General features: G+C 37.6%; 1 protein-coding gene across 1 annotated transcript; it reads right to left on the reverse strand.

Moving 5' to 3' along the window:
- Window positions 1–11,244: 11,244 nt before the first annotated feature.
- On the reverse strand, window positions 11,245–19,995 carry LOC141362967 (uncharacterized). Its single transcript, XM_073865290.1, has 5 exons — window positions 19,669–19,995; window positions 19,248–19,592; window positions 18,945–19,061; window positions 12,346–12,672; window positions 11,245–11,567 (listed from the first exon to the last, which is right to left on the reverse strand). Exons 1-5 carry the CDS (start codon window positions 19,961–19,963, stop codon window positions 11,245–11,247), a joined length of 1,407 nt encoding a protein of 468 aa, XP_073721391.1. The 5' UTR covers window positions 19,964–19,995.
- Window positions 19,996–21,220: the final 1,225 nt, after the last annotated feature.

Consider the following 21,220-nt stretch of genomic DNA (forward strand, 5'->3'; position numbering starts at 1 on the left):
TCTCATCCGAGTTTGAGGGATTAGGTTGTGACAGTACGTGTCTGCCCTGAGAGAGTTGTGTGACATGCCCTTCCACGGTCCACGTTTCTCTCAGGGTTCGTGAATTGTTTCCCGCTCCCTTATGTTTGATTAGCTTCAGGTGTTTGTTGTTTAGTAATCCCTATTTAATGTCCTTCTGTCCTGTCCTCCGTGCGTTGGTATTATTCTCTGTTCCTTGCTAAAGTTCCTAGTGTTATTCCTGTTCCTAGTCTTATGTAAGTTTCTGTAGTTTAGTGTTTCCAGTGTTTATGTTAATCCGTTTAGCTCTTGTGTCTGTCATTGTAATGTTTTACCCCCTCGTGGGTGTTTTGGTTTTATATATTAAATTATTCTTTATTTAAGTCTGCGTTTGGGTTTTCCTGTCTTCCCCGTGTACCGTGTCGTGACAGAATACCAATTAAATAGGGATTACTAAACAACAAACACCTGAAGCTAATCAAACATAAGGGAGCGGGAAACAATTCACGAACCCTGAGAGAAACGTGGACCGTGGAAGGGCATGTCACACAACTCTCTCAGGGCAGACACGTACTGTCACAACCTAATCCCTCAAACTCGGATGAGACAAGAAATAGAGAGACCAGGTCGTGACAAATGCTCCCTCTTGTTGCTTATATTTCACTTCTTTTCACTTTGTTTTTGATGTTTCCTTACCATATGAATGTTTATAGGTGCTTTCGGACAGAACCTGTGTAACAACTTTTGAAATGAGATCAGTGTTTTACCACCAGTTGAGGAAAGGGGGCGGGGCGTACACTTATCCAAGTTTTTAAGAGTGTAATTACACTATTGTTTTAATGTTTTTATAGTTTGCTTTGTTATAAAGTCTATTCTGCATTGTGGTTATTATTTGGATCTGTTCTGCAAACTGTCAAAGTAAATGACTGATGTGACTTTCTTCTGTTTGTTCTTGTGGTGTCTGTCTGATAAGTTATAGGATGTTTATTTATTTATGTGCTTATCATTTGATAGAAATTACAGAAAACAAGGAAAATAAAAAAAATAAAATGCATACATGATATTTGCACTTTTCATGTTAAATTGTATATAGTACTTGTTTTGATACTATATGCATTGGGCATTTCATGTTTTTATTACATTTTTTATTATTTATGTCATGAATTATTTAGTTTTAGTAAAGAATATAAATAATAAATTAAAGCTATTGCATGTGCTGTTCATTTCAGAAAAATTAAAGGGATAGTTCGGCCAAAAACAATATTAAACCCATGATTTACTCACCCCCAAGCTGTCCGAGTTGCATGTGTCCATCGTTTTTCAGACAAACACATTTTCGGATATTTTAGAAAATATTTTAGATCTTTCTGTTGTTTAAATGTAATGTTACCGGGTCCAGCAATAGTCCACGACCTTCAAGTCCAAAAAGGTGCGTCCATCCTTCACAAATTAAATCCAAACGGCTCCAGGATGATAAACAAAGGTCTTCTGTGGGTAATCCGTGCGGTGTTGTTGTAGAAATATCCATATTTAAAATGTTATTAACGTTATAAACTACCTTCCGGTAGCGCCGCCATCTTAGAGTGATGCGCATTCAGGATGAGAGCTTACGCAGCGTACAGAGTTTCTCTGCTGCTGCTCTGTCCCCCGCCCTCACTAAGAAAAGTCCGTACACTACGCTAATACTCTCTCCTGAGTCTAAGATGGCGGCGCTACCGGAAGGTAGTTTATAACGTTAATAACATTTTAAATATGGATATTTCTACAACAACACCGCACGGTTTACCCACAGAAGACCTTTGTTTATCATCCTGGAGCCGTTTGGATTTAATTTGTGAAGGATGGACGCACTTTTTTTGGACTTGAAGGTCGTGGACTATTGCTGGACCCCGTAACATTACATTTAATCAACAGAAAGATCTAAAATATTTTCTAAAATATCCGAAAATGTGTTTGTCTGAAAAACAATGGACATATGCAACTCGGACAGCTTGGGGGTGAGTAAATAATGGGTTTAATATTGTTTTTGGCCGAACTATCCCTTTAAGCTAGTGAATCAGAAATAAGCTGAAAAAGTTTTATTTATACATTATATAGCAAAATACAGGACATACATGATGCACTCCCCACAAACACAGTTTAATATACAGATAAAGGGCCAAAGTTGAGACATAATCTTTTTGTGAGTCTGTTTGCTTTATACACAACTATTGCATGAACTTAACCACACATTTACATCAAACTATAACTAACAAGTAATTTAACTAAACTACACATATAAACTTAAAAATGAGTGTCTGTGTTATTTCAGATGAGATTATCACTCCTATTCTTAATTTAACATAGAGGGTCTGTCTTTAGAGACTATCTATCTGCTAGTGTTGTTTTATTTATTTCCAGGTATGTTTGGTGAGTTTGTGTCAGTGATGGAGGGAGATTCTGTGACTTTATCTGTCAATCTCACTGAATCACAGATAAAAGAGGGAATCTCTTGGAAGTTTGGACTCAAAGAGTTTCGTATAGCAGGAGTCATGAGAGAGGACAATAATGTCAGATTATTTGATGATAAACCTGATGGGAGATTTAAAAACAGACTGAAGTTAAACAATCACACTGGATCTCTGACCATCACAGACACCAGCATCACACACACTGGACTTTATCAACTAATCAACACCAACACAAATGCCCAACTCAAAACATTCAACATTACTGTCTATGGTGAGTAAAGAAGAACTTTTGTAATCTTACACATTATTGACTGTCTGATTTAAGACTTTAAATTAAATCATGTGATTCTTTATTATTTTCCAGATCGTCTACCTGTTCCTGTTATCAGCAGAGACTCTTCACAAAGTTCATCATCAATAAAATCAAGATCAAACTCAACATCAGACTCTCTCTACCTCTGGAGGTTGAATATCAAGATACAAACACATACAGCTGTGTACTTAACAATACCAACACAAACCAAACTCAACATCTAAACATCAATGATGTCTGTCAGTCGTGTTCAGGTGAGATTATAGTGATTGATAAAAGTGTTTAGTGGTGCAGAAACCACACACAACAAATTTAACACAAACAATATAAAACTTATTTAAACTGGAATGACTGATACAGTTTTTCTGAAAGATTGTGATGATTAAATGTTCTTTTTTTCTTCTTCTGCTGTTGTGGTTTTACTGCAGCTGTGTCTGAATTGGTCGTCTCTGATCTGGTGGGTGTGGCTGCTGCTGCTGTTTTGTTCATGACATCAGAACTGAATGAGATCAAAGATTTTGTTAAATGAGGGATGAATCTGTAATACTTTTATCAGATCTTATATGTATCTTTAATTTACACTATTTAAGTATTCACATTTGTGACTGTTTGTTAATAAAAGTATATTAGGCAGTCAATATAAAGTATTGTTTATGGTTCAGCATCAGTTTGAGATTTTCATCTCTACACTGACAGCTGCTCTCAGTTGTATAATAAGTGTGCATATAGTGTTGAATAAATAGATAACATACTACTGCTGCTGTTGTGAAGTTTGTATGGGAAGTAAAGGATTCTCCTCTGACACAATCTCTATATGATCTACCGCCCCGTCTCTTTCTTGACCTGTGAGAAAACAAAATAAAAATCATAAACAGTGTTGATATTTAATCTTTTTATAAACTGCATTGAATTTCACTACACTAAAACATCTGCATGCATTCATGTCTAACGCAGTGATGAAAATAGTGAATGTCAATTTAAAGCAATAAAATAAAAAACCTATTAAATGTAACTTGATTTAGTGCAAGTGTTTGTTGTTCATTTCAGAGTTATGTGAAAGATTTTAATATCTCACCATAGAGAGAAACTTTGTATTTCTTGTAGTTTGTCCCTTTGTTGTTGATGATCTGTAGTTTATAAAGTCCTGTGAGTTCAGTGTTAATGTCTCTGATGGTGAGTGATCCAGTCTGATCCAGATCTAGTTTGTTTTTAAATATTAAGTCAACACCTTCATTAAGTCTCTTCTTGTCATCAGCACCATTCGATTTCTTTTTCTTATGAAATTTAGTTATGATAATGTCTTCAGGTCCAAACATCCACAATATCTGATCATTAATCTGTATGTCAATAAGATCAGTGGGTAGCATGACAGATTCTCCCTCCATCACTGGCATTTCTGTCCATTTCTCTGCATTTCATCACAAATACAAATACAGATAAACATGAACATTAAAACAGTTCAGTAAAAATGATCAACTTCATTAATCACAGTCATAGATTCATGTGACTCACCGTTTACAATTAGCATGAAACTTTTGCATTATGGCATCAGCACTAACTTAATTTTTCTATTACGTTCTTACACAGACTTATAACATCTATACACGTTTTGACAGAATTACTAAACGGGGAAAATTAGCCCAAAGGTGCAATTCACAAAAAGCACGGTGGAGTGGTACTATCTGCAGTTAAGTTACTTAAATATTGCAGACCAACATAATCTACCAAGAGCAGCACAAATTAGTTCAAGGTCGCAAATAAGCAGAGCTGATCTTGAGTTCAGGACCACGGACATCACAGCGAAAAATATAGGGTGTAATCCCAACTAACACAGTCATAGGGCACTTTAAAAACTGAAGGACAAAAATATGAAGGTTTACAAGACGTTTTGAAACGTCTGCTATTGTTTGACTTTTTCTAGTGACTCATTTGATTTCCTTCAGCAAATAAAATATAACATGGCTTGACAAACAATATTTTTGAATAATATGTTCCTCCAAACATGTTACATGTTAAAACAATCCTCTGCATTGTATCACGCTCTTTCTGATCTCTGTGATGCCTTATTTTTTTAACAATAATTGTAGCCATTTCAAGTGCAATGTAAATTTAAGACATGCTTTTTTTCTATGTTTAATAATGGCAGAAATACCACTAATAACACACGTGCAAACATTAGTAAATCGCATTGCGTGGATTATTTAACTCATTCACCGCCATTGACGAGTTATCTCGTCAATTATGAGTTAATATTTAACTAATAAACATGCCTTTCTGGACGAATTTCAAAGTGAAAGTGTAATACCGCTTTTATCCACTGGATGGCGCCAAACCGCCAATTTATCAAAAACGGAAGTTAAAAAGATTTAAGTCATTTTGAACTGCCTTTATGTTTTAAGTCATTCTGAGTCTGATCTCTAACATTAATTCCTTTACAAAAACGCATTTTTTAAGCTTTTTGCTCAAAATGTTGTATTTTTGAAGAGAAATATCCATATTTCAGTGGTCAGATTAAGTGGAAAAAATAAATATATAATGAAACGTTTTTTCCCCATTTTGTTTGTTTGTTTGTTTGTTTGTTGTTTGTTTGAAAGCAGAGGGTGTGTTCTTTAATTTGATATAATTTGTATGTTTATATATTTATAGAAGATAATTTTTCCTGCAAGGAATTTTGTGAAACTTTTGTTAAAATCACAAAAATGCAGATGGGCAACTTTTCTCAAAAAGGCTGGCGGTGAATGAGTTAAATAATCTCCTCCAAAAAAATTTGTCTCTGAAAGGGAAACTCCTAGAAATGCATATGAAATAAGGTCAGTTGCAAAAATAACTAGAACACACCTTTCAGTGCTAATGATTCACTGCAATCACGACATTGTTATTTAATGATAAAATGATGATTTGTGCTGGCGCAAGCTCTTAGTAAATCTGGCCCTAAATATTATCAGAGAATTTAAGAAATTTGGAGAATTTTAAATATTTAATGGTATTTCATCTTTTTATAAATTGCATTGAATTCCACTACACTAAAACATCTGCATGCATTCATTTTGATATGAGGGCCATCAAGAGCCTTTTTTAACAGAGTACCAACACATCTCGACTGTGTCTGTTCCTCGAACAAATAAATACAGAGCACCGTTTACCTCGTCTCGTACAAATCTTATTAACATAAAACTAGAACATAATACATTAACAGATGAAACTCAAATGTTAAAATTTGGCCTTCTTAACATTAGATCACTTACCAACAAAGAACCAATTATCAATGAAATAATTACTGACCAAAACTTAGATGCACTCTGTTTAACAGAAACCTGGCTTAAAGCAGACGATTACACCAGTTTAAACGAATCCACCCCACAAGACTATTACTATAAACATGTTCCTCGTCTAACAGGGAGAGGGGGTGGTGTAGCTACAATATACAATAAAATATTCAAAGTAAACCATAAATCCAACCTAAAATTTAATTCGTTTGAAATAATACTGTTAAATATGGAAATAACTGATCGCAACAACAAACGACTTTCGTTCATTTTAGCTACCATATATAGGCCTCCAGGCCACCACACAGATTTTCTAAAAGAAATAGCAGACTTCCTATCTGAGCTTACAGTCACTGTAGATAAAGCTCTTATCGTTGGTGATTTTAATATCCATGTGGATAATCCAAATGATGCATTAGGACGTGCGTTTATGGATGTTCTAAATTCTCTCGGCATTAAACAAAACGTGTCAGGGCCCACACATACTCGTAATCACACACTAGACTTAATTCTGTCACTCGGACTCAATATTAATGACATCGAAATATCACCCCAGAGCGATGCCGTTTCAGACCATTGCCTTGTGTCATGCACAATACTTCTAGATAGGACCGCTCAGTCTACAACATGCTACAGATTAGCCAGAACAATAATTTCCACCACTAAAGATAGCTTTATTAGCACTCTTCCAGACCTGTCTCAAATGAAACATGTAGCAGGTAATCGTGAAGATCTAGATATTATAATAGAAAACCTGAACAACGTCTGCTCTAGCACGTTGGATGCCGTTGCTCCCATTCGAAAAAAGAGAATCAAAGAAAAACCGCCAGCTCCATGGTATGACCATCATACTGCAGCCCTTAAAAAATTAGCTAGAAAAATGGAAAGAAACTACCGAAGCACAAAGTTAGAGGTATGGCGTTCAGCATGGAAAGAGAGTGTTCAACACTACAGACAGGCTATTAAAACTGCCAGATCTACCTATCTCAGTACGCTTATTAAAGAAAATCATAACAACCCTCGTTTTCTATTTAGCACAGTTGCGAAACTGACTAGAAACAAAGAACAAACAGAAACCAATAGTAAACTCCAACACAATAGTGATGACTTCATGAACTTTTTTACTAACAAAATTATGTTTATTAGGGAAAACATAGAAACTACGCAAGCAGCCATCACTCTACCCAATAGTACATTTTCCACTAGATTACCAAACGAACATCTTGAGTCATTTAATCCTACTACAATAGAAGAGCTCTCTAAACTAGTAACGTCATCCAAATCATCGTCCTGTATACTAGACCCCGTTCCCACAAAATTACTAAAAGAGGTATTTCATGTAGTGTCAGACACGGTACTTAATATCTTTAACTCATCTCTAGAATTAGGATACGTTCCAACAGCTTTCAAACTAGCAGTTATTAGACCGCTCATTAAAAAGCAAAACCTTGACCAGGGAGATCTTAATAACTTTAGACCAATCTCAAATCTACCTTTTCTTTCTAAAATATTAGAAAAAGTAGTGGCAAGCCAGCTACGCACATTCGTAGAAAATAATAATACATATGAAAAGTTCCAATCAGGATTCAGGCCCCACCATAGCACAGAGACAGCGCTGCTTAGAGTTACAAATGACCTCCTATTAACATCCGATCGTGGTGAAATCTCAATCCTTATATTACTAGACCTTAGTGCAGCCTTTGACACCATAGATCACACAATCTTACTCAATAGACTAGAAAACTATGTTGGCATCAGTGGTCAGGCGTTAGCCTGGTTCAGATCGTATCTAACCAATCGATATCACTTTGTTTATGTAAATGAGGAAGAGTCATATCACTCCCCCGTTAAATACGGCATACCTCAGGGATCAGTTCTAGGCCCTATCCTATTCTCGTTATATATGTTACCTCTAGGAGACATTATCAGGAAACATAACATAAGTTTTCACTGCTATGCGGATGATACCCAGCTTTACATCTCGTCGCATCCTAGCGAAACCCACCAGTTTTCTAAGCTAACAGACTGCATTAGTGATATTAGGGACTGGATGGCACAAAACTTTCTTATGCTAAACTCCAATAAAACAGAGATACTTATTATTGAACCGAATCGCTACAAACATAATATGTCAGATTACAAGTTGCCCATAGATGGCTGCACGGTGGTGCCATCTTCCACGGTTAAGAATTTAGGCGTAATGTTCGACAGCAATCTATCTTTTGATAGTCATATCTCCAACGTCTGCCGCACAGCATTCTTCCATCTTAGAAATATCTCAAAAATACGCCATATGCTGTCTGCATCAGATGCAGAAAAGCTTATACATGCTTTTATGACCTCTAGAATAGACTATTGTAACTCGTTACTCGGGGGATGCCATGCAAATCAGGTAAACAAGCTACAGCTGGTTCAAAACGCCGCCGCAAGAGTGCTTACTCGATCTAAAAAGTATGACCACATCAGTCCAATTCTGGCATCTTTACACTGGCTACCAGTTAAATATCGTATACAATTTAAAATATTACTAATCACCTACAAAGCCTTAAATAGCCTAGCGCCTTCGTATATTAAAGAACTACTATCAGAATACAATCCATCACGTAAACTGCGCTCACAAAATTCTGGTCACTTAATTATCCCTAGAATATCAAAAGTGTCTAAAGGTGGTAGATCCTTTTCCTACTTAGCCCCTAAGCTCTGGAATGATTTACCAAATAATGTTCGAGTATCAGACACAGTCGATCAATTTAAATCTAAACTTAAGACATTTTTCTTTAACAAAGCATTCACATAAAATGTCCAGTAAATGTACATTTCCCGCAGTAGTTAGTTTGTCTAGAACAAAGCACTCACATACCACATATGGGTAATATACTATTGCCGCAATAGTTAGCCTGTCTGGAACCGAGCCGACTTGAACCACTATAATGTTTGACACTTGCATTGCATGCGAACGGCCCCTACGCTAATAGAATTCTGTTTTTCTCTCCCTGTCTCGTCCTCGACCACGAGGACCATGAGACAAACAGACCCAGTACCGGTTGCTGTGAAGATCATTGCATCACTGATCCACTGGCTGTCCTTCAACGTGATGACCAGCCGATGCCCGACCAAAGACCACCGGCTAAACCAGTTTAATTCGCCTACCCGCCTCCTATCCCTACCGTTTCTATATATATATATAAATATATATTAATTCCTCCCAAGGGTTTTTGTCCTTCTAGGTCTTTTTCCCATTGGGTTTTTTTTTCCTAGAGGGTTTTTAATCCCAGGGAGAGTCAGCCAACTTTGGCTTAACTTAGCACTTTACAGTATACGTTACATTATTAATATGATCGCTTGTACGGTTTAACCGCTTTCTCTACTTCTTATATTATCTATTGATTATCTGTGTTCTCCTCTACATCTTCTCATGTAAAGCTGCTTTGCAACAATTAACACTTGTGAAAAGCGCTATATAAATAAAATTGAATTGAATTGAATGTCTCCCTCTGCTGGCCTTCAGAGGCTTCTTCCTCACATCTCCCTTACACCCCATTCAGACAGCCAGCGACCAACAGTAGCAGAACGACGCAATCTCATTCATTTCAATGGAAACCGGGCGACTTCCGGCGGCACGAGCCAAAGTGACCGTTGGCGACCGTATGGGTGTGTTCAGCGACGCGAGAAAGTTAAGAAAAGTTTAACTTTATGCAAATGTCGAGCAAATTTCGAGAGTGACTACCAATGAGAACGAAGTAGTGGAGTTCACGTCATCCTTCTCCCGTCAGTTACTGGAGTGGATGGTACTCATTTGTTTATGACAAGCAGATTTAGAAACACCTAATTGAAAGAGACGAGTGACACACAGCGATAACGTCGCTGGCTGTCTGAACACCCAGAACCCCTTGCACCACACTGATCATCACCACACCTGTTTCCTGTTTGCTCATTATCTGGACTATATAAATCATGCTCTCACTCACACACCTTGTGAAGTATTGTTAGATCAGTCTACATACCGAGCCTATATCTTGTCATTCTGTTCTGTGCCTTTTTACTCTTGACTTGTTCCTGTTAATGGTTTTTGATTGTTTTCTGTCTGCCCTGACCTATGCCTGGATATTGTACTACTGATTTAGATTGCCTTTGCTGTTTATGTTTGCTTGGTGGTTGACCCTTGTCTGTATGTGGATTATTCTTAATAAAACCTGCATTTGGATCTAACCTGTGCCTCACGTGCATGACACATTTCTAATGTGGTGAAAAAATTATGAATGTCAATGTAATGCAAAAAAATACAACCCTATTAAATGTAACTTGATTTAGTGCAAGTGTTTGTTGTTTATTTCAGAGTTATGTGTTATATTTTAATATCTTACCATGGACAGAAACTTTGTATTTCTTGTATGTGTTTTCTCCGTTGCTGATGATCTGTAGTTTATAAAGTCCTGTGAGTTCAGTGTTAATGTCTCTGATGGTGAGAGATCCAGTCTGATCCAGCTCTAGTTTGTTTTTAAATCTCCCAACAACACCATCATAAAGAGTCTTCTTCTCGTCATAAGGAAATATCTTCCAACTCCTTTTCTTATAAAATTTAGCTATGAGACTCTCTTCAGATCCAAACATCCACAATATCTGATCATCATTATGTATGTGAGTAAGATCAGTGGGTAGCGTGACAGATTCTCCCTCTATCACTGACATTTCTGTCCATTTCTCTACATTTCATCACAACACCACAAATACAAATACAGATAAACATGAACATTAAAACATTTCAGTAAAAATGATCAACTTCATCAATCACAGTCTTTGATTTATGTGACTCACCGTTTACAATAAGCATGAAACTCTTGCATTTGCTCTCTGATCTGCTGTTGATCTGCAGTTTATAAACATCTGAATGTCCTCTCATGATGTTTCTGATGGTCAGATCTCCATTCTGTTCATTTAGTGTTATTCTGTCTCTGAATTTCTCATCATTACCATCATATACATACAGACGACCACTGGCTCGGTTGATTTCAGCTATACGAGTGTTTTTCTTTCCAAACATCCACAGTATCTGATGGTCTTCATTCAACTCAGAGACTCCAGTTTGTAAAGTGACAGAATCTCCAACTGTGTGTTTTACTGTATTTACTGCATGTCAAAATATATAAATATACATAAACACATTAGTAAACATGTCACATTTATCACATTATCAGTATTAATTTAAAAAAGATTTGAGCTACTCACACCCAACAACAACATTAAATTTCTTATATGAAGTTGTATTTTGGTTCTTAATCTGTAGTTCATAAACTCCAGAGTCTGAGTTTTCAATGTTTGTGATGGCGAGAGATCCAGTCTGATTATTCAGCGTCAGTCTGTTTTTGAGCATCTCATCATCATCACAGTTTATTGAGATCTCATCATCGCTCTTTCTATTTCTTACAGCTATGATGGCATCTTTAGTTTCAGATCTCCACTGTATCTGATCATCATCCTGTAGTTCAGAAATGCCGCTCTGTAGTTCAACAGACTCTCCTTCTGTGACATTTATTGTGTCCACTTTATTAAAATAAAGAAATATTGGCACATGAGTCAAATATATAACAGGTGCACAAATCTTATGACATCAGCACTAACTTCATGTTTATATTACTTTCTTACACAGACTGATAACATCTAAGGGACAGAACTACTACTATATCTGCGGGTTATTTACTAAAAAGGGACAAATTTAATAACACAGGCGCAACAGCTGATTTCCATAATGACCAACACAAACTACAAAGAGCAGCACAAATTAGTTTAAGGGTCGCAAATAGAAGAACAGACATCGCAGTGGAAAATATGGGGTGTAATCCCAGCTAATGAAGCCATAGGACACCAAAAGAACTGAAGGACAAAAATGTGAAGGTTTACAAGAAGTTTTAAAAACAATGCTCTCTGATGCTTTTCTTTTTAGCAATAATTGCAGCCATTTCAAGTGCAATGTACATTTAAGACATGTTTTTTTTTGTGTTAAATAATTGCACAAATACCAGTAATAACACACGTTCAAACATTAATAAATTGCATTGAGTGAATCATTTAAATAATCTCCAAAAAATGTGTCTTAAAGGGAAACTCTTAGAAATGCATATGCAATAAGGTCAGTCGCAAAATAACTAGACCACACCTTTACAGCGATAATAATCAACTGTGCATCCTTAATAAATCCCAACATCGTTATTTAACGCCGAAATAATGGTTTGTGCTGGCACAAGCTGTTAGTAAATCTGGCCCTAAATATTGTCCGAGAATTTAAGAATTTTGAAGAATTTGAAATATTTGATCTTCTCACCATGGACAACAACTCTAAATGTCTTAGATGTTGTGAATCTGTTGATTCTGGTACTTCTGGTGATCTCCATGTGATAATCTCCAGAGGTCCTGATTGTGAAATCATTGATGGTGAGATCTCCAGTCGTTTTATCCAGTTGAAGTTTGTTTTTGAATCTCTCATCAACAACAAATGATGCATCATTGGTCTTTTTATGAATCTGAGCGATCATGTGGCCTTTGTCTCCAAACCTCCAGATTATTTCATGATCTTTGGGATCATATTCAGTCATCTCAGTATTCAATGTGACAGACTTTCCCTCAATCACTGACACAGTCTTCATTTCATCTGTATCAGACAAACAGAAAACATTCAAGGTTTTATACATCTAAGTTATCAGACAGGACTGAATTTTCAGAGACATTTAGACAACAAAGCATCTTACTTCAATGCTGGTAAATAATTGCCTAAAATTTTGCATTTTGAAGAAATCAAAATAATTTTAATTGGACCAAAGAAGAACATACATCTCTCCTTTACATCTCTACAACTTTTTTATAAAAATAATTCTAATTTTACAAATGCAGATAATTAAGTGAAGTTCTAAACATAGATTCAGGAGGAGCCTAAACATTCAATCATGTTTCGATCAACATTCGAACCTTTCCGGGGCGCGGCTCTGTAGCGACCTGGGCTCGTGTTACTGTTGCTTTCTTTGTCTGTTCTCACTGTTTTAATGTTTATTGTTATTTTTTTTCGCTTATTAAGCGCCCCACGTGAGGATAAGTGTTGCAGATTCGCTTTGTTTGTTAGCAATGCGAATGTGTGTTCACGACGCATTGCAAACGAGATAATCTACAGACAAACAATAGCCTCAAACAATGGCATCAAGCCTACACCTAGCCGTCCTGCTGTTGGTCCTGATGATTATCAGTGATCTTTTAGTTCTATGCTCCGCAACACAGTGGGAATATGGACTTCGACGCATATATTCGAGAGACATGCTGTTGCATTTTCGATCATCTCAGTTTACACCCCTAGATAATTTGCCAGCTGACATTCGAGTTACACGACCGCGGCGAAAGCGAGGAAGGCGAGGAGGCGTCAGAGAGCGTCTCCGCCGACGAGCAAGTAAACCACCACTACCATCAATAATCCTGAGCAACGCGCGGTTGTTGATGCCCAAGATGGACGAACTTCGAATTAACCACAGGAACTGCTTTGAATTTCGGGAATCCAACCTCATTGTGTTTACTGAGACCTGGCTCCAACAACGAGTCCCTGACTCTCTGCTTAACCTGGACGGCTGCTCGCTTGTGCGAGCGGATCGTTCCTCAGAAACGTCTGGCAAGAGGAACGGAGGAGGATTGTGCATCTATGTGAGTAACAAATGGTGCAGACAGTATACAGTAAGACACACCATATGTAAACCGGACATAGAACTGCTTTGTATATCCCTGAGACCACACTATCTCCCAAGACAGTTTGGCAATATTATCATAGTGGCTGTATATGTCCCCCCCAGCACGAATGCAAGTAAAGCTGCTACATGTATAGCAGAGTGTGCACATGAAGAGCTGCAGCGCACACCTGGAGCACCGATTTTCTTCTTAGGTGATTTTAACCACTGTAAGCTGGAGACTGTGTTACCAGGATTTGAACAATATGTAAACTGCCACACTCGAAATAATAAGATACTAGATAAATGCTACGGAAATATTAAAAATGCATATTCTGCTAAGCCAAAACCCCCTCTTTCTAATTCAGACCACAATACAATACACTTAATCCCATTATATAAATCTGTTTTTAAATCAAATAAACCAGAACATAAGACTGTCAATATGTGGACAGATGATTCCATTGAGATGTTAAAGGGGTGTTTTATGTGTACAGACTGGTCTATATTTCATGCACTAGAGCTTGATGAGGCTACTGAAACAATGACTGATTACATAAAATTCTGCTCTGACAATGTGGTAGATAAGAAAACTGTCATTGTATACCCCAACAACAAAGTTTATATTACAAAGGAGATTAAACACTGCATAAACCGGAAAAAGCAAGCCTTCAGAAATAAGCAAGCAAGCAACTTTATTTATATAGCACATTTTTTAAACAACAGACGTTGTCCCAAAGTGCTTTACAAAATAATAACATTAAAATCATAGAACACAACAAACATACTTCATTCAAAAGCTAAAGAAAATAAATGAGTTTTTAAATAAGACTTAAAAGTTGTAACTGATGGAGCTGACCTCACATGGAATGGGAGACTATTCCAGAGTTTTGGACCTACCACGGAAAAAGCACGATCTCCTTTTGTTTTAAAATTACAACGAGGTACCTTTAAAAGTAGTTGATCAGAAGACCTGAGAGTTCTAAAAGGAGAGTAGGGAACTATAAGGTCACTAATATACCGGGGGGCAAGCCCTGACAATGCCTTGTAAACAAACAAGAGAATTTTAAAATCAATCCTAAATTTGACCGGAAGCCAATGTAGAGATTGAAGTACAGGACTAATATGGTCTCTCTTTCTCACCCCCGTTAAAAGCCTTGCCGCTGCATTCTGCACTAACTGTAAGCGGCCAAGCAGAGTGTGGGGTAGACCGATATATAGCGAATTACAGTAGTCAAGCTTAGATGCCATAAAAGAGTGAACTACAATTTCTAGGTCCTTACTGGATAAAAAATGCTTTACTTTAGCAATTGATCGCAGGTTAAAAAAGCTTGCTCTGACAACAGCACCAATATGTTTCTTAAAATTAAGTGATGAGTCCATAACTACCCCTAAACTCTTTACATGATTCTCAGTCTTTAGGGATAAAGAACCCAAATGATCTGGAAAGGTAGATAAGACAGGAGAGCCTACGATCAGAACCTCAGTTTTACTCTCGTTTAATTGGAGAAAGTTGCTAGATAACCAGAGTTTAATGTCACTGTAACATTCCTGTGCTTTATTCAACGAACAGGTTTTATCTAAGCTCACAGGAAAGTAAAACTGGAGATCATCAGCATAGCAATGATATGAAATGCTATACTTCCGAAAAGCACTGCGTAGAGGAAGCATATAGAGTGAAAACAGCAACGGTCCCAAAATCGACCCCTGAGGAACACCACAAACCAAAGGGGACGATGTGGAAGAGAAATCTCCCAAGTTCACAGCAACTGTCCTACCTTTCAAATACGAAGCAAACCACTGAAGAGCTATACCCCGCACACCAACCCAATGCTCCAGACGATTGAGGAGAATTTCGTGATCTATTGTGTCGAAGGCAGCACTCAGGTCCAATAAAACCAGAACAACATTTGATCCAGAGTCCAACGATAGTAATATATCATTAGTAACCTTGAGCAGTGCCGATTCTGTGCTATGACAGGTCCTAAAGCCCGACTGGAATGTATCTAGAATATCACAAGTATTTAAAAATGAATATAACTGTGAATAGACCACTTTCTCTAAAATTTTTGAAATAAAAGGCAATTTAGAAATTGGCCGATAATTGTGATAAACTGTATGATCCAAATTAGGTTTTTTTAACAAGGGGTGAAGAATTGCATGTTTAAAACTACTAGGTACCACTCCATTCATTAAAGAACTGTTAATTATAGCTGTTAGGCTAGAACTCACAGTGGGAAAAACATCTTTAAAAAGATGAGTGGGTAAGACATCCAGTTTACAACTACTACCGTTTATTTTGGAGACAACATCTGCCAGCTGTGCTATAATAAAGATAAATAAAAGATAAATAAAGATAGGGCAACATTGTTAGTTGTCCAAAAAGAGCTCAAAAAGCTACTCAGAGACACAAAAGAAAAACATAGGCAAATCATGGAAAATAGTATACAAACATCAAACACCAAAAAACTGTGGACTACTATGAAATCAGTTACTAACATGAACCCCCCCAAATAAACAACTATTGTAGGGGATGAATTACTAAGGTCAAATGAGCTGAATGACTTTTTCCTGAGGTTCGAATCAGAACATTTCTCCCAGAAGCTGAACAGTGTTTGGCAATCGCTGCCTGATAATGACTACACCGGCTGGCTGAAAGTGGATCCACCCAGCGTTCAGCGCCTTTTTAAAAAGGTGTGTACAAACAAGTCAACAGGCCCAGATGGAATACCAGCTTTTTTGCTCAAAAACTGTGCAGAGGAATTAACATCAGCGTGGTGTCCCATATTCCAACGGTCTCTGGACACGCACACCGTTCCAGCATTATGGAAGAAGACCACCATAACACCAGTCCCTAAAAAATCCTCTGCCTCAGCTAATAGTGACTTTCGACCCATAGCTCTGACCTCAATTGTAATGAAATGTTTTGAGAAATTTGTGGTGTCCCAGCTTACAGCAGAGGTCGAGCCAATGTTGGACCCATGTCAATTTGCTTATAAACATGAACGCAGTACTGAAGATGCTCTACTATGCATCTCACATCTCACTTCTAAACATCTTGGGGACACAGGAAGCCTATTGTAGAATATTATTTATTGATTTTAGCTCAGCATTTGATACTGTACAACCCTATCTGCTTTTAAAGAAATTGAATGACATGCATATTAACCCTGCTTTGATCAAATGGTTTTATTCTTTTTTAACAAATAGGACCCAACAGGTGAAAATCAATAGCACGCTGTCAGAGGTTAAACAGAAAAACACGGGGATCCCACAAGGTTCTGTGGTATCGCCCATACTTTTTACATTGTATACCAATGACTGTAGGAATGTATACCCAAACAATCACTTCTTAAAATTTGCAGATGATACAGCAATTTTGAGCCTTCTCCAGGTAGACACAAATCCCTCTGTGTACTATGATGAGATAGATTCTTTTATCAAGTGGTGTGACACCAACCACCTCATCTTAAATGTAACAAAAACACAGGAGATGATTATTGATCCAAGGAAAGTAACTGACCACGACCCAGTCACCATAAAAAATCAGAAAATTGTCCAAGTAAAGTCTTACAAATACTTAGGTGTCCATATAGACAATCTCCTCTGCTGGAAAACACATATCGGCCATCTTTGTAATAGATTACAGCAGAGACTCTATTTTCTAAGGCGACTGAGATTATATGGAGTAAGTAGTCAGATTATGCTCATGTTCTACCGGGCAATCCTGGAGAGCATTATCAGATATGGAATAACGGCATGGTTTGGAAACCTAACGGTGCAACTAAAAAGCAGGTTGATCAGCATACACAAAACAGCTATGAGGATAATAGGGAGGAAAGAATACAGGCCCATACAGAGCCTGTACGAGCAAGCAGTCATAAAACAAGCAGAAAGAATAACTGCAGACCCCCTACACCCCCTCTTCCCTGAATATGAACTTCTGCCATCAGGGAGAAGATTCCGTGTGCCAAGATGTAAAACAAACAGACTAAAGTTATCATTTATTCCTACTTCTGTCAAGCTGCTGAATTCCAGTAGTAAACTTTAGCAGACTAAAGGGCAGTACACTCGCACTTTTATGCACTTTGCACTTTAATTACCATGGTCAGTATATAGATGTTGAGTTTATACCTTTAAATGTGCTCTGCTGTTCTTATCCTCATGTTGTCTTCTATTTTACTGTATTGTCTTTGTAACTTATTTTGTGTTGTTTTTAGAGGGATTTTAAGAGTTTTTGTGTTTTGTTTTGTGTTGTCATGTTGTAATGCAACAGATTGTAGCGCTATGCCCAATACAAATTTCCCCCTTGGGGACAATAAAGTGTATTCTATTCTATTCAGGTCTGTCAATTTTGAGAGTGTATATAATATATATGTGTCCAGTTGCAATTCTTCCAGCATCCCTCCTCCTCCCCATCTCCTCAAAATGTTTGTGGGGTCAGAATTTCATTAACTAAATGTTTGTGGGGTCAGAATTTCATTAACGTTGCACTTAAAGACTTTCGTGTTTTGGATGTAGCTTCATGCTTCCAGTTAAAAGAGTCCTTACATAAACCTGTGACTGTAAGGTGTAACAACATGCATTCTGGGGGGGGGGGGGGTATTTGAACTTGGGGTTCGAGCCCTGGCCTCAGGTGAAATGTTACTAATCTGACGCATAAGGCATTGGTTCTCAACTGCAGTACTTGGGCTCCACTCCCAGAATGTTTAAAATGTCTCCAAACAATCAACAAGCTGATTAACTGAATCAGGGGCACGTTCAGGTTCTAACAGGTGCACACATTTCGCTACGGTTTCCAGGTTGAACGACATGTTTCCTGGAAACAGTGTGCACTGGTGGGCAACAGGGTTTGAGATACGTTTTCTCTTCTTTGGTGGGTGTGTCAGAACTACAGTCCAATCAGCAGCAACGTGTAAATAAACCATGCGGTACTAAGGAGATCGGACAATGGATGGCCTTCTCAGCTACCGGATGTTCAATGCATCACCGTTTCTGTTTAAAAAACATTGTGTAATGTTTTGTTGGGACTAAACTCAGCCTGAGTGTTTTATATATTGAGACATCTATGTTCTGTTTATAACCTGCAGGTTGTAAACAGAGGGCGCTTCATCCCTTACAAACAACTTATGAGGATTTTATTTTTTTAGGACAGTCTCACTCTAATGCAAAAAATATATATTTGTTTCTTATTGCTGTGTTATCTGGAGATTAAACTTACATTGAAGTTCAGAGACCCTGCGACGATACAAAATCCAACCAGCAGCAATAACAGCAGCAATAACCAGGAGGAAGAAAATACATAATCCTGCTTTACCACCTGAAGATAAACCTGCCTCTGTAATAATAAAAAGAGACAATCAGCATCATATTAAATATACACAGATGCTATGAGTTGCAGAAAAGTATAAGATATTGCAGTTTTTGTTATTAGCTGCTCTTATTTTAAACGCTCAATTTCATTCTTCATGATATGATCTGTATTATTTAAACATCTTTATTCTGAGAGATTTGAGATACTTACCCCTGACAGTAACACTGAATGTCTTGTATAAGGTCTGTTTGTTACTGCTGACCTTCAGCTGATAAAGTCCACTGTGTTTAGATTTGCTGTCAGTGATGGTGAGATCTCCAGTTTGATCATTCAACTTCAGTCTGTCTTTGAAACTCCCATCAGTGCCATCATATACTGAAGTCTTATTGTCCTCCATATCAAATTCAGCTATGAGAGCCCTTTCATCTCCAAACCTCCACATGACGAAAGCATCTCTTTGTGTTTGAGCGTTACAGGGTAAAGTAACAGATTCATCCTCCATCACTGTAAAAGACACTGCGTCACCCGGTCTAGAATGAATAACAGGAGGAGACGCTACAAGAAAGAAATAAAACTTAAATTAAAATGTATTTGTAAAGCAAACATCCTGACAAAATATATTTACACTCACCACTGATAATAACATTAAATCGCTTGTATGATGTTGATGCTCCATTGGCAATGTTGATCTCTGCTTCATAAAGTCCAGAGTATTTGATCTTCATGTTCATGATGGTGAGATCTCCGCTCTTACTGTCCGATATCTGCAATTTGTCTCTGAATCTTCCACTTGCATACCAGATCTTATGTTTAACAATTTCAGCTAAAAGACTTTTAGATTCGCCTTCTCCAAACCTCCACCAGATCACATCATCCTCATGAATGTCAGTAAGATAAGTATTTAGAGTAACTGAATCACCAGTCATCACTTTCACTGACTTCACTTCATTACCAAACACACCTGCTGAAATACAGAAAATAATACAGAGATTAAACCTGTTGTACAGATCTAACAAAATCTGACTTGTCTGAGTCCACCAGAACCTTCAAGGTACCCCCTGTTCACTTAACTAATCCCCAGCAATCCCCAACTTTCCATTATTTAACATAGATTGGTTACAATCTATTATACTATGGGACTGTTGAATGTTTTATTCTGATTGGTTGAGAAATGTGCCATGCATTAAATGCACACTGCTGAATTATTAAAAATTATACCACGGGTCTGTTGAATGCTGCATTCTGATTGGCTGAGAAATGTTCTATGGGTGTTGATTATTTTTCTGTAAACCGCACACCTAACTTGTTAAATGTCTTAAAAATAGGCACCAGAGCAATTTTTGTGGTAACCGTGGTATAAGCGGAATAATTGACTCCGGTCCTTTGAATTATTTGAAAATAATGCACACCTGCGGTGTAACAGCATTACCACCTTGGTGTGCATTATTTTCTTATAATTCAATGGCCCGTCATCAATTATTCCTTACATAATGCCAACCAGCCACATCATTGACATATTCGCACATAGTTGGATGCTTGAACATTTGAGTTCATTCGCGCGTGAAATTCTACCCTGCATTCCAGTTCGTTTTTTATGACCTTACCTCGCTAACTCGTTCACTCGGATGTACGTCATTGCTTACGTTGTACGAATGTCAACTACTTCTGAAACACTTGAAGTGGGTTCAAATGGATCGCCCTAAGCACTGGATCACATGGAAAGTGGAGACCGCCCCCTCCATCATTTGAACTGTGCAAAGCGAGAGTTGCTGAAGTGACATCACAATCGTGTTGCATTGTGGGATATGGAGCTGCATGAAGTGCCACTCGCTTCCTGTAATCACGTCACTACTACAGCAAGGTCCTGATTGGTTAACGCTGTACAGAAATCCACCGAAGTTTAGATTTTTCATCTCACTCGTTTCCCACGGCAATGCCTTCCGTGCCATTCGCGCCGCACTTACCGTGTGTACCGCGCCCGCAAGAAAATAATTTGCATGTTATCGCATGTTTGCATTGACTTTACATGTAAATCACCCGCGCTTGCCGCCTCTACTGCGGCTGGTGTAAACGCAGCATGAGGCTGCACCATAAGCTTTGACATAATTAAAAACTGATGTTTTGAATGTTTAGGTTAATTTCAAACCTTTGGTAAAAGCCTGCAATTATTTTTTTGTCATTTG

The sequence above is a fragment of the Misgurnus anguillicaudatus genome, unplaced genomic scaffold (genome assembly GCF_027580225.2).
Source record: "Misgurnus anguillicaudatus unplaced genomic scaffold, ASM2758022v2 HiC_scaffold_31, whole genome shotgun sequence".
Classification (NCBI taxonomy): Eukaryota; Metazoa; Chordata; class Actinopteri; order Cypriniformes; family Cobitidae; genus Misgurnus; species Misgurnus anguillicaudatus.